Source organism: Dunckerocampus dactyliophorus, chromosome 3, assembly GCF_027744805.1.
Source record: "Dunckerocampus dactyliophorus isolate RoL2022-P2 chromosome 3, RoL_Ddac_1.1, whole genome shotgun sequence".
Lineage (NCBI taxonomy): Eukaryota > Metazoa > Chordata > Actinopteri > Syngnathiformes > Syngnathidae > Dunckerocampus > Dunckerocampus dactyliophorus.
The window spans coordinates 10,180,233-10,200,165 of NC_072821.1; the positions used below are offsets into that span (position 1 = coordinate 10,180,233).

Sequence of the window (19,933 nt, forward strand, 5' to 3'; positions counted from 1 at the left end):
CACATTCACTAAGTCCATCTGCAATTGTTACAGTTAAAGGGATAGTTCGGATGTTTTGACATGATATTGTATTGTATGACATCCCCATCAGCATTGTAACTTACCTGCTGGGGACAATTAAGTTAAGAGTTTGGCTTCTCAAAACAATATGCTTTCAAAAGATGAAAACATTTGCATCCCAAAAATGCCTTCTCATAAAACTCGAAACCTCACAAAACGCTCGGCGTTATATATGTCTCCCGCCGTATCCCTGCGCACTGTCGCCTGTGCGTTCAGGTGAATGTGACGAAGACACCCGCATCTTCTTCCGCTGTGAAACACATACGTAAACAAGATGGCCGCAGTGCTCCGTCACGGGAGTTGATGCGAGTGTCTTTGTCTTTGACAGTGCGCAGGGATACGGCGGGAGACAAATATAACGCCAAGCGTTTTGTGAGATCTGATTTTTTGGAGAAGGCATTTTTGTGATGCCGTTGGAAATCAAACCAGAACTGGACTTAGGAGACCAAGTGGGGGGTGAGTTGCTGTTATTGGACTATAATGCTGATGGGGATGTCATACAACTTCATGTAAAAAAAATCCGCACTATCCCTTTAAGGTAACCCAAGACAACCATACGCCTTTTGACTGTCTTCAAGGTGTTGTTTTGTACAGACAGGTTGGAATAGTTTTAAAGTGGTGTCTTTTTCAGTCGTGTACAGTTAAATAATTATTATGGTTGTGCAATTAGTGATACATATAATACTGTGGCCACTTAGGTACATTATTTCTGCAGGAATAGTTGAAACTAATTGAGCTATTTTATTGCACTGATCACCCACAGCATGTAATGTAATGTCCATCCATCCGTTTTCTATGCCGCTGATCCACTATTGAGGTCGCGGGGGTATGCTGGAGCCTATCGTGCGAGAGGCGGGGTACACCCTGGACTGGTCGCCAGCCAATCGCAGGGCACATATATTGTAGACAGACAACCATTCACACTCACATGCATACTTGGGCATCTCTCTCTGTGTGGAGAGATACCCAAGCAGAGATTCGAACCCCGATCTCCTGACTGTGTGGCCAACATGCGGCCGTGCGGTAATGTAATGGAAGTCACATAAAATGATGTGGCCCGTCGGCCTTGAGTTTGACACGTGTTGTACATGATAATATGGGACCTTTCGGATGGTTGTGTTTCCAGACATATAGTGTGTTTCGTTTTTTCCTTGTGAGGACAGGATGCACTTTTCAGTCAAGGGCAGCATGGCTCAAGCTCATACAGCGTATGAGTCACTTTCAAATCAAAACTAAATTAACTTTTGTCCCGGTGAGAGAAGGGGAACCCACCGAAACATTGAAATGACTAATGTTCTTATCTGACAATAACACAATCTTCCTACAAGGGATTTGGTGACATTGTTTGAAGTCTTGTTTTCTCTTTTTCTGTGTTTATTGCAGGAGTCTGATTAACGTATTCCACAGGATATAATAGACATAGAAATATACTTGTCAAGTGTAAAACTGTTGTTCTTTGTTGTTTTTTTGTTCACGGGAAGGGGAATAAGTAACATTTAAACATTCTTAAACTTTTAAAACCTCCGAACCCCAGTATGGGGGCAGCTGGATTGAGTCTGTGTTGCTATGGTAATTGTTATATTATACTACTCACAAGAAGTACCTAAAATGTACTGTATAAACTTTACAGGTGAACTTAATTTGAGCTTTTCTAATTATGAATGCACATGTCCAACATGTTCAATACTTAACGCACTTCACACACAACTTACTGTCCTCTAACATAACAGATGTACTGTAGTAGTAGTAGTAGTAGTAGTAGTAGTAGTAGTAGTACTTTATTAATCCCACAGCAGGGAAATTCATCTGTTACAGCAGCAAGCAAGATACACAAGTATGTACACAAGTAAAGAATGCATAGTCATTGACAATGCATGCAATGCATAGACATAGTGAATAAAAAACATACACATATACAAAACATGTACATATTCCTAACCTTTTTTGAGTCGTATATACACACGATGTCCGTCTACATATTCAGAAGAATGTCCGCTAAAAGCGCAACAAAACCCATTTTAGGAAAACAAAAGAGAATTCAAATCACAATCACTTAAATGGGCAAAACAAGCGAGCAGCATATGCTAACTAGCACGTTCCTTTACACTTTGCCAGTACTATCAATATGTAAATATTCACATCTACAGTAACCAAGTCGCCCCTTTATTTTGATACCAAGATCATAAACCAGGAGTGTCAGTAACCCCTAAGCCCTTCAGTACCGGCCATTTTAGACGATTTTGACTGATCTTTCAAGGCACACAGAATATTGTGTTCTATGTAAGCATAGCATAGCATAGCTATGGCTATGGAACCTACCAAAAGACAGATTAGTTTCTTTCATCAGAAAAAATAAGTTTGTTTCTACCTTTTACGGTTCTTTAGTATTCAGCAGCAGAACATATACTTTTCTAAAAAAAACAGCTTTTTGTGAAAAGGTACATTTCAAGCATAACTTTCACTTTGACACAAATATTTTTTGCTTTTGTGACAGCTCAAATATCTAAACAACTATACCAACATAAACAACACAAAAAAGGGATTGTTTTGCATCAAAATAACAATTCATTTACAAATATAGTGTTCCCTCGTTTTTCGCGGGCGGTAGCTTTCCAGAATGGCCTGCAATAAGTGAAATCCGCAAAGTAGCCAACTTCGTTTTTTTTTACAATGATTATATACATTTTAAGGCTGTAACACCCCTTACCATACGCGTTATAAACTTTTCTCAGACAGGTATTAACATTTTATCACATTTCTCTCTTGTTTAAACACTCTCAAAGAAGTTTAAACCTTCGTTTGAATTTGAATGATCAACCTACAGGTAGGACACAAGAAATTATTACATCACTCACGTGTATTTTTCTCCCGTGACTGTGCCTTTTTGTCCTGGCGCCGCTCTGCGGTACTGCGGTACTCATTTACAAGCTAGCAAGCAAGCAAGCTATAGCGATGACATAGGAGACATGCAGGACAGGACGAAGGAGATTGATTGACAATAGTCTACAGCCAATCAGGATGCAGGAAACAATGGGTGGTGCAGACAGACGAGCAAGGGAAGAGAGACACTCAATTTCCCACAATGCAATTCTTCTTAAAGTGCCAGGCTCGGCCTGTAACGCGTTCATACGCTGTAATAAAAAAAAAGAAGCACGAAAAAAAATTCAGCGAAAAAGCCAATCCCCAAAAGCGGACCCGCCATAGAGCGATGGAACACTCTATAACACCATGAACTATTAAAATTTTCAACAGAACTGAACTATGTGTGTGCATGCATTAAGATTTCCCTACGATGCGTAACATTCTGCACGCTACAGTCCTCCACGCTGTCTCACTTACTCCTCCTGTCGTGTGTGATTTTTCCATATCAATTTTCACATAATGTCTGACACTAGTTTATGTGTTTATAATACAAAAAGTGAAAAATATCAAAGTACCCCCTTGGACACCCCTTACGTAGATTTGGTAGAAGATAATAATGGATTGGATTTTATTTTATTATTATTTTATTAGATTTTTATTTCTTTTAGCACTTTTCAAAGCACCCAAACCACTTCACACTGAAGTGAACCCATTATTAATTCACTCCTCAGTCACACACTGGTTGTGTGAATCTTCTTGTGTAGGCACAGGTGCCCTGGGGTAGACTGACAGAAACGTGGCTGCCAATTCACACCTACGGTGAAGTGTCTTGCCCAACAACACAACAAGAGTGACTGGGTGGAAGGAGAGTGGCTCGAAACAAAAACCTTTCGGTTTCTGGACGACCTCTACCTCTCCTGAGTCACTGCTGCCCCTATAATGCAGAGGAAAACTTTATTTATTTTGGTCTTTTGCAGTCAAAATGGCCCTGGGGTTAAAGAGTAGTTTAAGGTCTTGTGCAATATGCTGACGCCGCAAGGAAGATCGAATTCCGAAGTTAAGTGTGACTTTAGTGTTTTTATTTTTGACTTCGGGTGGGGCCAGTCCAGGGTGTACACTTCCTTTCGCCCAAAGTCAGCTGGGATAGGCTCCAGCATAGCCCCGCGACCCTAGTGAGGACAAGTGGCATACAAAATGGATGGATGGACTCCAGGTGGGGTTTTACTTTAGCGGTTCTACTGTACACTAACCAGACCATAGGTACAGAAGCCAAAATATAAGGAGCAGCTCTCAGTATGATGTGCCAGGTAAATATTATGCCATAATGTAACTTTTGTCTCGGTTGCAGATGAGACAATGTGATGCACACAATTTCTTGATTCATCAAGTCCTCTTCCTCCCATTCCTCTGCACTCTCCCATTCCTCGTTTGACTTGTTTAGCAAAGCTTCCGTGCACTAAAAGACGGCTACACAGCTTTGTGTGCATCTCCCCCAATCAGTTGTCATCAATATCATCATCAGAATAATTGTCCCCCACCACGCTAATAGCGTTGTGTGTGTGTTTTTAAATTGGGTGTGTGCACTTCCACAAAATGTCAGTGCTACTACTTTATGCCATTGTTTGAACAGCAGTGTTTTAATTAGGACACGCCTGTGTGTGTGTGTCAGTGTGTGTGTGTGTGTGTGTGTGGCTAGCCAAAATTTGGATTTAAATGCATGTTGCAATAGTGCCCCCGTATGGAGCTTTGGAGAAGGACATGTACTCTGTAGTCCTATTCCCTACACTCACACCCACACACACACACACGCATACATACACAGAGCCACACACTCCAATGACACGGTGTTATATTTGGAAACACAATTTCATGCTATCAGTCCTGGGTAGCTATTCCATTTAGATAGCTGCCGTCTGTCTGTCTATGTGTGTGTGCGCGCGCGCGCGTGTGGGTGTGTGCGTGTGTCTGTGTTCATGTACGTGCTCTCTCCTCCTCCTTATATGAATCTGTTTGTGTGTCTCTGTGTACAGTCTGCCGCTTGGGTTTCCCAGTCCCTTTTCAAGTTTTCTGATTTTATTTAATTGAATCAGAAAGTTGGTTGTCATGGCAACATTTGGATTCTCTCTAATTATGTCGATTAAACTGTGCAGATGAATGGAAAAGTCAAGGAAATGATCTCACAGCATATGATCAGTGAAACATCACAACGATTCAGATCTCTGCGGCTTTGTCACACACATACACACGCACACACACGCGATATGCATGCACGATCTGCTTTGACAATATATTTTTATAGTGTGCAGCACTAAATTCAATATGAGCACAAGACAATGCTAAGTGTACTTTGTTCATTTTCACCATCCTTCTGGTCCTATGGCTAACAGCTGAGTGTAATATCTCGCCTTTTATTAGCAGCATGCAGCAAACACACAAACAATGACTTCACTCCTCCTCCTTCTCCTCCTCTCTCATCTCTGCTGCTCCCTTCTCATCAGCTGTAACGAAGCACAAACCTCATCAGCCATCTTTTCATAACCTCGGCTCCTCTCCTCTATACTGGCTGAAGACTGGTGCACAGGCACAGAGTGTATTCAACAGCGCAACATAACATCATGGCCAGCTGCACAATCCAGTGACATCCAACACAAGACAGAGATATGGATGCATCCAAAGAAAGCACAGTGGACCTTCACTCCTCCGCTGTTCAACTTTACTGTCTTTATACATTTTTAAATAATGACTTGGAGTGCATGCGAAAGCAGAACGGCAAAAGTAAATGTTTGACCAGAAGGTCATTTTTAAAAAAGAAGTCCCTCGCTTAGTAGTTCATTGGTTCCAGACCTGACCGTGACTGGTGAATCTCCGTGAAGTAGGAGTCCTTATTTATAAATGGAATATTTTTGTAATTTGCGACATTCTAAATATGTTTTTTAACATTATTAGAGCCCTCTAGACATGAAATAACACGCATGTAGTCACCTTTACCCTCATAATACCCAATATAGTACACTTCATAAGAATAAATAAGACTTCTGCTCATGTGTGTTGTTATAAATGTGTTCCCTGGGGGACCTGAGTGAGGATCGGACAGGAAGTGACGGCGGGTGTTCAGCATTGAATTTCAGCTTGGCATGGCTTATGGCGGTTGACGCTGTAGTTCTTTGCTCTCAAACACAGTTACGCCACAAGTCTCAAAAATGTTAACAAAAAACACGTTTTTCTAGTTTTACAATTATAATTTTACATGCATAAAACAATTCGAAATACATATAAATGACAAATGAAAGGTATAAATAAATAAACTAGCATTTAAGGTTATTTTTACCTTCATTGAAGACATGATTGTTGACAAAAGACATGATTGGCAGCGGGATCAACACGGACACCACCTTGGTATTTTGGTATTTATGAGTATATACTTGAATTCAATTGTGTTTCTCACCTTTGTCAAAATGCTGGCACATGTAAATTTCTTTGGCTCCATTTAAGGCTATTTTGCAGCCATGATCAGAAGAAAAGCAGAGGTGGCGTTGATCTCACTGCCACATTGTGTCGTCAATGAAGGTCAAAGTAACCTTAAATGTTCATTTATCCCTTCCATTTGTCAGTTATTTTTTATTTATCTGCATATACAAGTGTTTACTGCATGTAAAACTATAATTGTAAAGCTATAAAAACATGCTTGTTAACATTTTTGGATTTCGGGAACGGATTCATTGGATTTACATAATTTCTTATGGGATACATTGATTCGGTTAGAGTACGTTTCAGTTAGAGTCGAACCTTCTGGAACGAATTAACAGCGCTAACCAAGGTTCCACTGTACTTTCTGCAGTGTGTCTCCTCAAGCGCTCTCATTTATGATGATGGTAAAGCTCAATATCACACTGTCCTGAAGGTGTGTGTTATATTTCTGGTTGATGACAGGCTTGAATAAGTGACAGTGGCTCTTAGCCACTTCTTCTCGTACCCGTGTTAACATGTTCCGTGAAATCACTGAAGCAAGGTCGTGAAAGTGTGAAAATACATCTTCATGAATGTAGCAGGCCGCCAGCTCACGTTGACACACTGGAGACAAAGTTATGCATCAGCATCCTGAGAAGCTTCATGTATAAACCATGTGTGGCGACTGTGAGAGCGAGCCAAGTCATTGATCATGTCCACAGCAGGGCCTCCCTGCGGACTAAGTAGACCCACCTCTCTCCACTTGGCCACATCTTCAAAGTGGAGTGAGCGAGAAATTAAGACATTTGTTATTAAGACGCATGCAAAGCATTAAAAAAATGTTTTTACCCTTTAGGAGTTTGCATGATATCACAATATCAAAACTATGGACACTTGGACAGTGCTGCTTGCAGAGTTAATAAAAACAGATCACATTTGTTTTCAAGTTTCACTTTTATTCCGCTTCATTCTAATCAAATCACACAAATGTTCTCTTTGAATAATTTAATGGGGTTTTTTTTCTAATTCAAACATCCCACGCAGGCAGGTATTTTTTTAAATTTTCTTTCATACTTCTGCTTTTTATCACACTTATAAGAATCATTTCATTATCATGAATTCCCCGACACTCTAAATTACTGTCACAGTATTTGCTCCATTTAATTTTGAAGACATTAATAAAAGTTTCTAAACTGCGCACTAAAAATGAGCACCAGTTTGTTGATATGGCTTCTTTCTTAATTTTTTAAAACCTCCTTCGAGTGGGGGTGGGACTCTTCATTCCTCTACCGGGGGCTGCCCTGGGAGGGGTGGGGCTATGAGCGGAGGGGGCGGGGGTCGGGGCTGGCTGGGTCTTTGTTTCAGGAATCTCAATGGGCAGTTTGGGAGGGATTATTGTTTTCGCCGTCACCGTTGGTTTTGCCTCTGGGATTTTCTCACCCTGGCGGTACACGCTGACCTGAAGTGCGAAAGATTTGGATCATTATTCACTAACGCAAAATTAATCAGGAAAAAAAATGGAGCGTTTGGACCACACGATATCTCATCAGTCAGTCCTCATAGAAAAAGATGAGCTTCCGAGAGCGCACTCACCACGACATCCACAGACTCCCCTCCGAATTTGTTCTGGACAATCATGGAGTATCTACCAGAATCTTCCATGGACACGCCTTTGATTGTAAGGCTAGCAAACTTTCCCTGGTCCAGGGAGACCACATACTGGAACATGAAAAAAAACAGATAATCTTTATTCTGGATTACAAACATACAATATATTTTTAAAATATATGCCATATAAAAGCTTTTATGGGTGGTATTGGTGCACAGTAGAGGTACAACAAAATATCAATATCTAAGTCTAGTATCAGTACATCCAACATCAGATATCGACACTGTCTGTAGTCCACCTCTAAGTATGTGCAGTTGCCCACTGAATGAATGTACAAGCATGTATGAGCTGTATGAGTACGAGCTGTGTACTGTCAATAATATGTAGCTAAAGTTTGTGTTCCAGTATGTCTGGGTTTTCTGTTAACACCAACAAGGAGGTACCTGTCGTCTGCATGTTGGACGCCTCAGTCCAATAAAGCCAACTTATTGTCTTTGGCATCCTCACGTGTGAACTTGATGATTGTGGATGTTTGTGGATTGTGGATGAAGGGCAAAATTCCCCCCCAAAATACAGTTTTCCTTTAAAACCCCCTCTAAACAGTGGGGGGTTGTCTCATCTTATGCAAATGAGCCACTGGCCAAAAGCATAATAATGTCACAATAATATCAAATTGCAAGTTACCCGTTCAATTCCGAACCCATTGCAGTTTCTGTTGATTGTGCGGAAATTGTCGATAAATAACACAAAACACACAATACACATTACACAAAACAGAAAGTACACAGAAGTTATATGATGACACATTTCTCAACAAAAATCAGTAAACCAGTTGTTACACTCTGTCTTTCCTTCCGCCTTGTTTTCTTTTTTGTCTTTTTTTTTTTACAGTTGTATTTGTATGTCTTCTCAATTGTTTTGTGTAAATTTCTATATTTTTAAGCATTTTAAAGCTGGGTTAGTGTTGGATGTTTTTTTTCTTTCTTTCCTTTGTTAAATTAATTTAGAAAATAAATAACAATTAATCAGTTGTTAATTTTCCCCATGGTTAATTTAGGAAGTTTGGTCAAATGCTTTGCATCATAAAAAGCCCTTCAAAACTTTCAAACCTGACTACTTCTTTTTCGCAATTATGCTTTTCTTCTGTGTGAGTTTTCACAAGAACATTTGAAATGATACATGCTTTAGTGGATATTCTGTATGATGCTATGCATCTGTCAAATGTCTGTATACTTGTACTGTCCATCCATCCATTTTCTTTGCTGCTTGTCACTAGGGTCGCGGGGGTATGCTGGGTATGCTGATGGGCGAGAGGCGGGGTACACCCTGGACTGATCGCCAGCCAATCGCAGGGCACATATAGACAAACAACCATTCACACTCACATTCATACCTATGGACAATTGAGAGTCGCCAATTAACCTAACATGCATGTTTTTGGAATGTGGGAGAAAACCCACGCAGGCACGGGGAGAACATACAAACTCCACACAGAGATGCCAAAACGGAGATTCAAACCCAGATTACTCGTACTGTATATACTGTATATTTTTTCTGTTAGCTTCAAAAGCCTGGTGGTGGTGGTAGATGTGTTGCGGTGATGCACCCCTGATGTTTGGCAAACACATCACCAAGGACAAGGAAGTTCTTGTTTTAGATGCATAATTGTTAGCAGGTGAGGGTATGAATAAATACGAGGGCAAACTTTCAATACGTATTCCTCACGGGCCTCCTGCTTTGCTGTTTCTCTAACTTAAATCTTCAAAGCTGGCAGGAGCCACAGGGATGCTGATGATGTTATAGCGAGAACCTCCCCTGGTTGACTAGGGACACCCCGTATGTACGCTGGTTGGCAAGTAGGCCATTAAGGTACAGAAAGGAGAGATTATTTTTGTTTTCTCCAATTACTGATAGTATTGACCTCAGCACGTGAAGTGTGGAAATCTTAACTATGATTTTAAGAGGTGCACAAATCTTTATTATGTGCTGTGTTATGATGGATAGATAGATAGACAAATAGATAAATTATGCACTTGAAATGAAATAGAGAAATGACAGCGAGTGTGCACTGCAAGCTATAAATCCAACTGAAACCGCTGAAATAATAAATCAAAATAAAAAGATAACTTCAAAATGAAAGACGCACACTGTGTCATATCATGCTGCTTGCCAAGTAAGCAGCAACAAAGCGTTTCAATTATTAAAGTGGTCCAAGACAAGGGCAGGTAAAGATGCTGGTTTTGAAGTTTGTATTTGAAGCATCTTTTCTCGTTGTTACCTGATCGTCACGCTCGACCTCCACTCCGTTTTTCAGCCAGGAGACCTGAGGTTTAGGGTCCCCGCACACTGTGCATGTTAAGCTCAGTGTCTAAAAGAGACATACGCATACATACAACTTAGAATAATGTTCATACTGTACAGCACTATATTACAGCCACTCAGGTGTTACCTTCTTTTCCATAATGGTGACCACATCAGGCAGGCCTCCAATCACCTTACCGCGGTCTGTAAGTAAAGCATTAATTAAAAAAGTGGGGTTTTTTGTTATAATGAACAACAGGTCTTAAATGTAAATGTAACGATGTATACTATATTGTGGCATAATAGGATCCTTGAACTCATTCTAATAATAGGAAAAAACAGAATGAAAGGATGCATACTCACTCTTATCAGCATAAGCCTCAGCCCTAACACACAAAGAAAGAGCTGTTTTTTTAGTCCACATAACAAACAGTGTCATATACTGTACAGTGGAACCTCGTTTTTCCAACACTCGGTTCTCGTACACTGCTTCGGTTATCGTACAATACCATGCGTAACAAAGTTGTATTTTACCTTTTGGCACGTTGAATCTTGTGGTATTAATACAGATGTGGATGGACTAGTCCCAGCATTGCTTTTTATTCAGCCATCTTGGATCACTCATCCATCCATCCGTTCTCTATGCCTCACTAGGGTCGCGGGTATGCTGGAGCCTATCCCAGCTGAGTTCGGGCGAGAGGCGGGGTACACCCTGTACTGGTCGCCAGTCAATCACAGGGCACATATAGACAAACAACCATTCACACTCACATTCATGGACAATTTAGAGTCGCCAATTAACCTAACGTGCATGTTTTTGGAATGTGGGAGGAAACCAGAGTACCAGGAGAAAACCACGCACGCACAGGAAGAACATGCAAACTCCACACACCCAACAACAAATCTCGAGATATTTAGTTTACATAATACTACGGTATCCTGTAAGGCTCATTCATTTGGCAAACTCAAATGAGAATATTACACATACCCCATTTGCCCACATATCATTCCATGGACTCGAGTGCCCAAAAATTCCCACACGTTGGTGACTCAGTCTTACTGTGTTAATAATACGCTGCTTGAGTCCCGCTGTGTTCGTAAAGTGTCTTTGGTGTCTACAAACCATGCTAGCATGTTAACTTGCTCTCAACTGGAAACCGGAGACGGAAGTCATTCTCCGGTAGCTTCGTCCCCCATCTATGAAGTCATCACCAGTTGACTATTTAGTTCTTTGCTAACTAACACAGTCACACCACAAGGTTCCGCTTTTTTTTATTGCTGACGGCTGCAAAATAACCCACCATGTAGCCCCCAAAAAGTTGCATGTGCCAGCAATTCGATAAAAAAGGTGAGAAACACTATTGAATTCAAGAAATAATACATAATAGTACTAACACAAAGGTTCTCTCCTCTTATCCTCCTTGCATACATGTTTAATGTAAATGGTCTTTTCACTTGTATAGCGCTTTTCCACCTCCAAGGCACTCAATGCGCTTTGACAGTGCTGGCACTTTTACTACTGATGACGCAGCATCAGTAGCAACTGGGGGTTCAGTATCTCGCCCAAGCACACTTCGACACGATCGTCATTCATTTTTCATATGCATTTCAAATTGTTTTCTGCATGTAAAACTATAATTATACCATACTAAAAGTGTTTTGTGTTAAAATTTGTAGGTGTCTGGCATGGATTAATTGGATTTACATGGATTTAAAATGGGCCCTATGGAACGGATTCATCACGAAAAGTGAGGTTCCACTGTAAGTTTAAACGATGCTGATATAGACCTATGCAGTGGCGCTGATTTGAAAACGCAGACTTACTTGAGTTTCTGGAACTCAGCGTATGCTTTGTCATAAGCTGTCAAACAAAAAAGCAAATAGAATGTTACTTCAGTCGCATTCAACACTGGTTTCTGTTGGCGACTCCTTCACAAAAAAGCTTTCATTGGTGGCAGGTTAAAAGGTTTTGCTGACATTTTGAGACTTGATTTGTTATTACTCAAAACAGTTTTTCGTCGTGCGTCGATTGAAAGTGCAGTGTCAGCTAACGTATTTAAATAAAAAAGTCACACAAAGCACTGACCGTCACCACTGAGGTCCAGCGTGCGCTTGTGTGAGTCTTCTGGGTCGGTGATCACGATGGAGTACTTCCCTTTGTCCTTCTCGGTTGGCTCAATCACCTGAGCATCAATAAGTTCATTAAGCCACATGTCACGCAACATCATTTCATCAGAGTCCGTCTGTTTCATTTTACCTGTACGACCATAACTCATGCTTAATTCATTCGGCAGGTAATTACAATTATGACACTTTCTGGCACAGGGTAAAAAAGAAGATGGCGTTCAATTAATTAACTTTAATGAAGACTAAAATGTATGAGGAGGAGAGTATCTGTTTCATTCATCTAGAGGTCATCCGGTTCTAACCTCTGCACATGCACTTCCATGCAAATGACCCGCCGGAGGCTGCACCTAAATGTACAGAAGAGGAAGCTAATACCTCCATTGTTGCCATAGTAGGGGTTCCTCCTATCACAGTCTTGTCGCTGTGGGAGAGTTTCCTCTCACTGTGGAGACACGAGAGGAGGGAGAGAGGTTCGAGATGTATGAGCCTGTACGCTATTATTGTTTATATGCGAGTGTGAGTAGTCTACTTCAGAGGTAATAGAAAATCATGTTTACATGCCAGCCTAACGTTACGCCTAGGGATAGCAATTTCTCCCTCTCTTGCTATCTGTCACTCTCTCTCATGTGCACTCACAGAAGGCGTGAGCAGAGGTTACAAATCTCATCTCCGTAATTTGTGTTCACTGAATAATTAAATAACCTGAAAAGCCTCCACTAACCCGTGTCACCCTTCTGCCACCTTCCCTCTTCATTCTTTTTTCCCCCCTCCCTGCATGCTCTCGTACTCCATTGCCACCCGTTTCCACATTTCACGTTCTCTAGGGCCCCGTGGAGTGCTTTTAAGTGCACAAACGTCCTCGCTTCTTCATAGAAAATGATAGGGAGTGATTTTTGTCACCGAACAGGGCAATTTTGCTGTAATAACAAGGATAATGAAAGTATTCGCAACAGTCCTCCCAAAGTGTATTTTTGCCTCAACTTAAGAGAAAAACCAAACAACACGTGTTTTGTTATCATCAGCTCCGCTTTTATTATTTCTGTTGTAGCAGTAGCACTAGCGTAATTGCAGTCATGGGCTTAGAGGGGTGAGAGGTGCATACTGAAATGATGCCTTACCCGTGGTACCAAGTGATGTTCATCTCTGAGGTGTAATACTTCATGGGACACTGCAGCTGAATGCCGGTGGCCGTGCAGTGGATGACCAGCTCCTGTGCGGTTGCTCCTGGCGGGGGGTGATGGAGGTGGGAAAAGGTTGCAGAGGTCACTTTTGAAAATAACACAACCACTCCTGCACTGGCGAGAGCCACTATGCACTTTTCCCCAGCATAAGAGGGAGTGTCATCCAATTTCAGCCTACATGCATGAGGAGACTAAAGGAAAATCAGAATTTTTTTAGGACGTATTTTTGACGCTCCTCCAAATGACGCATTCCCTTTTCTTTTTTTTCTATTTCTGTATAAACCATAAACCTAATGATTGGACTGCAAGGTAGCGTTTCCAGAGCTAAAAACATACAATTTGAGTGTAGGAGTAACAAGTCATCATATCAAAAAAGCAATTTGTCTGTGTGGAGAAGGGAGACACCTACCAGCCAGTCGGGTGATCTGGTTTATGGCCTCATCAAATACTAAAACAATAAAACACACAAATGAAAAGGATGTCAAGTCACATATTTGCTGTCTTATATGGAATGTCTTGTATAAAATGATTAAACTTCATGTATTTATTTGCAATTGCGAATCAGTTTCCATGTGGCCACTTGGCTATTAGGAAGTCAATTATGCTGTTGCTTAAATGGTATCTTGAACCATAAAGATAGATTACCAGCAAACATTAGTAAAACATCAAACAACAAACAATCCGCCCAAACGTAATAATTACCAATTTGCCAGGGGCCCTTGCCAAACGGCACTCCTGACCAACACCATCCATCCATCCATCCATCCATTTTCTATGCCGCTTATCCTCATTAGGGTTGCGGGGGTATGCTGGAACCTATTCCAGCTGCCTTCGGGCGAGAGGCAGGTACACCCTGGACTGGTCGCCAGCCAATCGCAGGGCACATATAGACAAACAACCATTCACACTCACGTTCATACCTACAGTATGGACAATTTATGCCCAATGGCGATTCGGACCCATGTCTTCCCGATCTCCTGACCGTGTGGCCAACATGCTAGCCACTCGACCACCGTGTGGCCCTGACCAATACAACTCATCATAAATAAATTGAAAAATGTACAGTTAATCCATGTGATTGGTATTGGTATCGGCCGATCTCACTCATGGATGATCGGTGTCGGAATCGGCAGCATAAAACCCTGATGGAGCATCCCTAATTTAAGTACATACTGTACATACTGTATGCTCTGGCCAACAATAGATACCCACTGGACACTTCAATTGGGACACTTGCACAAAGCAATACAAATTAATCTGAAATTTGGGCTTTCTTATGTTGCAAACCAAGGGAAACAAAATATACAGAAACTAGCACAGTCATCCCTCGCCACATCGTCATTCGAATTTCGCGCCTTCACTCTATCACGGTTTTAAAAAATATATATGACTTAACAAATCAGGCTTTTTCATGGTTGAATACAGCCTATTTTTAGCTTTTAAAAAATGCATATTTAAGCAAATGCTACATATTTTTTGCCGAAAGCATTTTCAAGTACAAAAATTGCCAAATTAAGTAAAATACAAATATAAGGCCTTCAAAAGTTGCATTCAAAGACGTTGATGAAATCAAAGTGCCAGTAGTGTTACGGTAATGTTCGGTGAGACACAGACTCCAGACTTGATTGCTGGAAAAAAACAGGCTTTTATTGCAGGTTTGCATTATGTCACAACAGGCACAATAATCCCTAATAAAAACACGGGCTACTTTTGCGGCCCTCACCCACACAAAGCTGAAAACTCAACTCTGAACCCCCGACGTCGTTTGATGTCCCCTAGGGAACATATTCTTAGTAACACACACAAGCACAAGTCTTATTTATGTCCTAAATGCCTTATTTACTCTTATTTTGTCCATTATATTGGGTATTACGAGTGAAAAGGGAACTATATTGGTGTTATTTCATGCCTAGAGGGCTCTAATAATGTAAACAAAAAAAAAATGCAGATTTAGAACGTCGTAAAAAGGTTTTCTATGCTCTAACTACAAAATATCCCATTTATAAATAAGGATTCTACTTCACGGAAATTCACTTATCTCGAACCAATTAACCGTGATAAACAAGGGATTGCTGAATCTGAAACTGCTAAATTAAAACTGAGTGTTTTTATCTTTGTAAAGGCAGAATGTTTCTGTAGGAGACAGCTAGGCTGGCGATGAACACTGTGTTTTAGTCTGCACAGGTATAGACGGGTGCTGGTCATGTGGTCATAGGTCGGTGTGTGCGCAGTTACTGGCATCAGAACAAGAGAGGAATGACCGCTTTTATACGTTACAGTTTGCCATATACTTGCCACATTCATATAATCAGTTTGCCATCCAGGTCTCATTGTTTCATTCCATGTCTGATGGCTATGATCGCTGTGTGTAATAATAAATCAACCAAACCAAGCCCATTCTGGAGTTCTGTGTCTCTGTTGACGGGGACCTCAAACGCGAGGACCCATCCCCACCCTCTCAGCAGCTAAAAGGTAAAAGTTTGATACAGCTATTGTGCAAGTGTGCCTAATGAATTGGTTGGTGACTGTACAGAGTTCTTTTTTTTACCCATATATTTCTATCATATTTTCTCAGAAATGCCTCCAGTCCTGTGGGCGAGCAAGCTGTCACATCTTGCTATTTTTATGCAGCAGTTCAAAGTTACAGGATTTGAAATTGGATGGGTAGTTAAAGTGAACAGCATAGCCACAGATGCAGTGTTTATGTCGAAAATATGCTCTGTTCTTCAGCCTTTTTCTGTTAATGAGCCAGCTCAATTTTAGTGCAGGGACTTATAAATATTCTTTCATATTGCCCTCTTTAACCAATTCAGTGAATATTTCAGTTTGTTTACCTTTTCCAGAAATGTCCATTTGGCTCATGTCCTTTCCTCGATCATCACTGATGGTGGCCTTGTAAATTCCTGATGTTTTCAGAGAAAACTGGACAACAGAGGTAGGAAATTATAATATGCTTGACATTTTTTGACACATGAAGATATTCATTTGTAAAGAAATGGTGGCTCGTCAAATGTTGCAAAACCTACTCAACACAACATTCTTGATTTGTGCATACAATTGGCATGACTTGTAGAGTCCATAGCATTGTACTCACTGATGAAATCTCAACAGTACAAACATTTACTTACGAGTTTAATTGCCAGTTTACAGACTCCTGAGACCAGGTCAGGCTTCACATCAGGGATTATTTCTGTGTCTTCTCTAAACCAGTGAAACTCAGATTCTTTCTTCAAGTTAGCAACCTACAACGAAGAACACAATAGCAACATACAGCATTAAGAGCATTAGACGGCAGGAAGCAGCAGAGGGCGTAAATAATTCAGGCCTAAGAAATTTACAACCTTGACATTAACAAAAACAGAAAGTAAACAGCAAGAGAGCAAGGGCTGGTGCATGACAATAACCGTGTTTGTTGTATATAGTTCATGTAGTCTGTATAAAGCAGTGTAACAAATAGATTAATGTAGTTTCTGTACGATTACAACCTATTGCAGAGTAAATGGAGTGAGGTTACCCAGGGCTGGAGATATTAGCGCATTAATATTTCTGCATCCAGCCATCTTCATTGCTTTCGGAGTGTATGTTTTAACATTATATTGACCAACAAGAATGTGTATGCTGCATTTATTGAGTTTGGTTGTAGCTGGTTTGAATATGAAGATGTTTGGCTCGGAGCCTCACAGTCAGCAACCAGTACATTTCGCTTTATTTAAAATAAGGTGTTTGTTTTAGCATTAAATATTGTAGGCTTCTCAACCATTAATCAACCTCTAAGGCACTTTTGATGTTGTGAACCTCATCTTTGTTTAGAGCAATTTAAAGCTAGAAGTGTTACACCTCAATTGGAAATGTTTTGTGTGTACAGCTAAATCTCAAGCATAAATCTGTCTCTAATGCTTTTAATGTAGCCAAACCTCAGGCTGTATAACTCATAGCTAAGTGCGTTTAAGTTCAGTGTATGTGAATGTTCATTAAGAGTCACTTTGGGCAGTTACTTTCGCTCTGTCACAGGAATGAAAAAGGCAGCCCTGTCACCCAATAGAGTTATGACCTGCAGTTAGTTACCCTAAATAATGTAGTGCTCTCTCTCGAACTAATCACACACAATATTACACTTTTTGCAGGGTGGCAGCTGCTGGAAAAGTAGCTCATGCATTCTGTGCAGAGTTGCTTCTCACATGCATGGATTCGTTTTAACTTAACTCATTCAATCCCAGCCATTTTTCAAAAGACAACTCCTTCAGTACTGGCCATTTTAGACCATTTTGACTGATCTTTCAAGGCACACAGAATATTGTGCTCTATGGCTATATAAACATGGAACTTACCGAAAGAAAGATTAGACTCCTGTCTTTCATCAGAGAAAAATAGTTTCTACCTTTTTCTGTTCTTTAGTAATCAGCAGTAGGGCATAGGTAAGTTTTAGGACAATGACGGTTCCCGAGTAGAAAAGGGAGAAAACCAGCTTTTTGTGAAAAGTTACATTTCAAGCATAAAATTCACTTTGAGGTGGCTTGGGCTTCTGGTCAGGACGCCTCCTAGACACCTCCCAGAGGAGGTGGTCAGGGCACGTCCTGGGAACGCCTCGGGATCCGCCGGGAGGAGCTGGATGAAGTAACTGGGGAGAGGGAAGTCTGGGCTTCCCTGCTTAGGCTTCTGCCCCTGCGACCCAACCACGGATAAGCGGAAGAAGTTGGATGGATGGATGGATGGCATTCACTTTGACACAAATATTTGTTGCTTTTGTGACAGCTCAAATATTTAAATAGCTGTACCACAACATAAACAACACAAAAAACTTTTTTTTAACAGCCAAATAACAATTTATTTACAAATATAACACCATGAACTATTTACAATTTTCACATTTGGAACTGAACTATATGTGTGCATGTGTGTGTGCGCGTGTGCATGCATTAAAATTTCTTTACAATGCGTAACCTTGTGTGCCACACTCCTCCACGCTCTCCCACTTCCTCCTTCCTGTCACGTGTGTTTCTTTCAGCGACATGATCTCAGCCGAGCTCTTATCAAATGCACTTCTGCCATCTAGTGGCTGTTTTTATGGCTTAAAATTGCTCTGAAGCCAAATGCATTAGTGGAGAGTTGCGTCATCACCTCTTTTAGCCTCTCGTGCAAAAAAACGTAAAAGACGTTGCTGGGATCAGGCGTTTGCGTTTATAAAAACGTAAAACTACGTCGTTGGTATTGAATGACTTAATATACAGTATGTTTGTTGTTTTTCTACCTAACTCACAAAGGCCAAACGAAAATAAGTATAATTTTGGTGAGTCTCTGTGTGGACCTCGAACGACCATTATTTCCTGCACCCACTCTGAGATGAATGGCTAATGAGCAATCCACAAGTGAGCCGTGTGTTTGTTTCAAGTGCAAATGTTCAATAATTGAGTTTGGCTGAGTTTACCTTGCACGCCAGTGTGACTGAGCAGTCATCTCCCACGTGAAGGGACAGGAACTCGCTGAAGTGGGGGCCTGTTGCGGCGCAAAGGGACACAAAAACACAGAGATGAAACATAATTACATTTAACTACTTGTGGGTCTTTATTGCCTCAAATGCAGGCATAGTGGAATAAATATGAATAATTTAAAAATGATTTAGCACTTTTTAATGCAAAACTTTTGTCTGATATGGAAAGTGTGGCCACCTATACTCTGGTGTACTCCACCATAAAATGAGCTGTATCATCGAAGATAATAATGCCCAGTTTTAATTGACAAACGGAGGTATAGGTGTATTATCATATTGAGAGGGGTTTCTAATAGGTTAGTAGAATAGAATGACCCATTTCACCTGTTTGCATTGGGTCTCATTAGACTCTGTAGAATATGTGTACAGTGCACGGTGTTCTATAGTATTATTATGTAGTACTGTAGTGTATTATGTAAGTACTGAGTATTTACTTCATTACTGTGTTTTCTGCTGTTTCCTTTGTGAGGTTCAGTGTTAGTGAAGAGCAGCGGTAAATGTTTCTTACCCTCCTTGACTCTGATGTACTCTCTTCTCTGGTAATCAGCCTCAGCCAAAGCAGCCTTGAAAGCTGTACACACAGAGAGTCGTTTAAACAGGTCCGCAAATGTTTCTCTACAGCGACATCCTTTTAGTGAGTGGACATTTTCCAAGGATGTCTGTGAAATCATCTACATCTATGAAATCAAGCATATCTATTTGGATCACAGTGTTCTCCTTGTAAGTGCTTTGAACACCATAATGATACTGTTAAAAGGGGACCTGTTATGCTTTTCCTCTTTTCCGACCTGTAAATGTTGTTACAATGTTGCATTCTCGTGTCAAACGAACGCGTCAGATAACAGCGGTCTACAAATT

General features: G+C 40.7%; 1 protein-coding gene across 2 annotated transcripts in view; it reads right to left on the minus strand.

Moving 5' to 3' along the window:
* Nucleotides 1-7,334: 7,334 nt before the first annotated feature.
* The window catches only part of myom2b (myomesin 2b), a 31,635-nt gene continuing 19,036 nt past the window's right edge, over nt 7,335-19,933 (minus strand). For both annotated transcript variants that reach the window (XM_054770585.1, XM_054770586.1), the window contains 14 exons: nt 19,584-19,646; nt 19,013-19,080; nt 16,716-16,829; nt 16,422-16,509; nt 13,997-14,035; nt 13,525-13,630; nt 12,782-12,848; nt 12,366-12,462; nt 12,104-12,140; nt 10,643-10,665; nt 10,428-10,483; nt 10,257-10,346; nt 7,963-8,088; nt 7,335-7,828 (listed from right to left, as the gene is read on the minus strand). In XM_054770585.1, the coding sequence (XP_054626560.1) occupies nt 7,616-7,828; nt 7,963-8,088; nt 10,257-10,346; nt 10,428-10,483; nt 10,643-10,665; nt 12,104-12,140; nt 12,366-12,462; nt 12,782-12,848; nt 13,525-13,630; nt 13,997-14,035; nt 16,422-16,509; nt 16,716-16,829; nt 19,013-19,080; nt 19,584-19,646 (1,187 nt within the window). In that variant the 3' untranslated portion in view covers nt 7,335-7,615. The remainder of the gene's footprint in view (nt 7,829-7,962; nt 8,089-10,256; nt 10,347-10,427; nt 10,484-10,642; nt 10,666-12,103; nt 12,141-12,365; nt 12,463-12,781; nt 12,849-13,524; nt 13,631-13,996; nt 14,036-16,421; nt 16,510-16,715; nt 16,830-19,012; nt 19,081-19,583; nt 19,647-19,933) is intronic.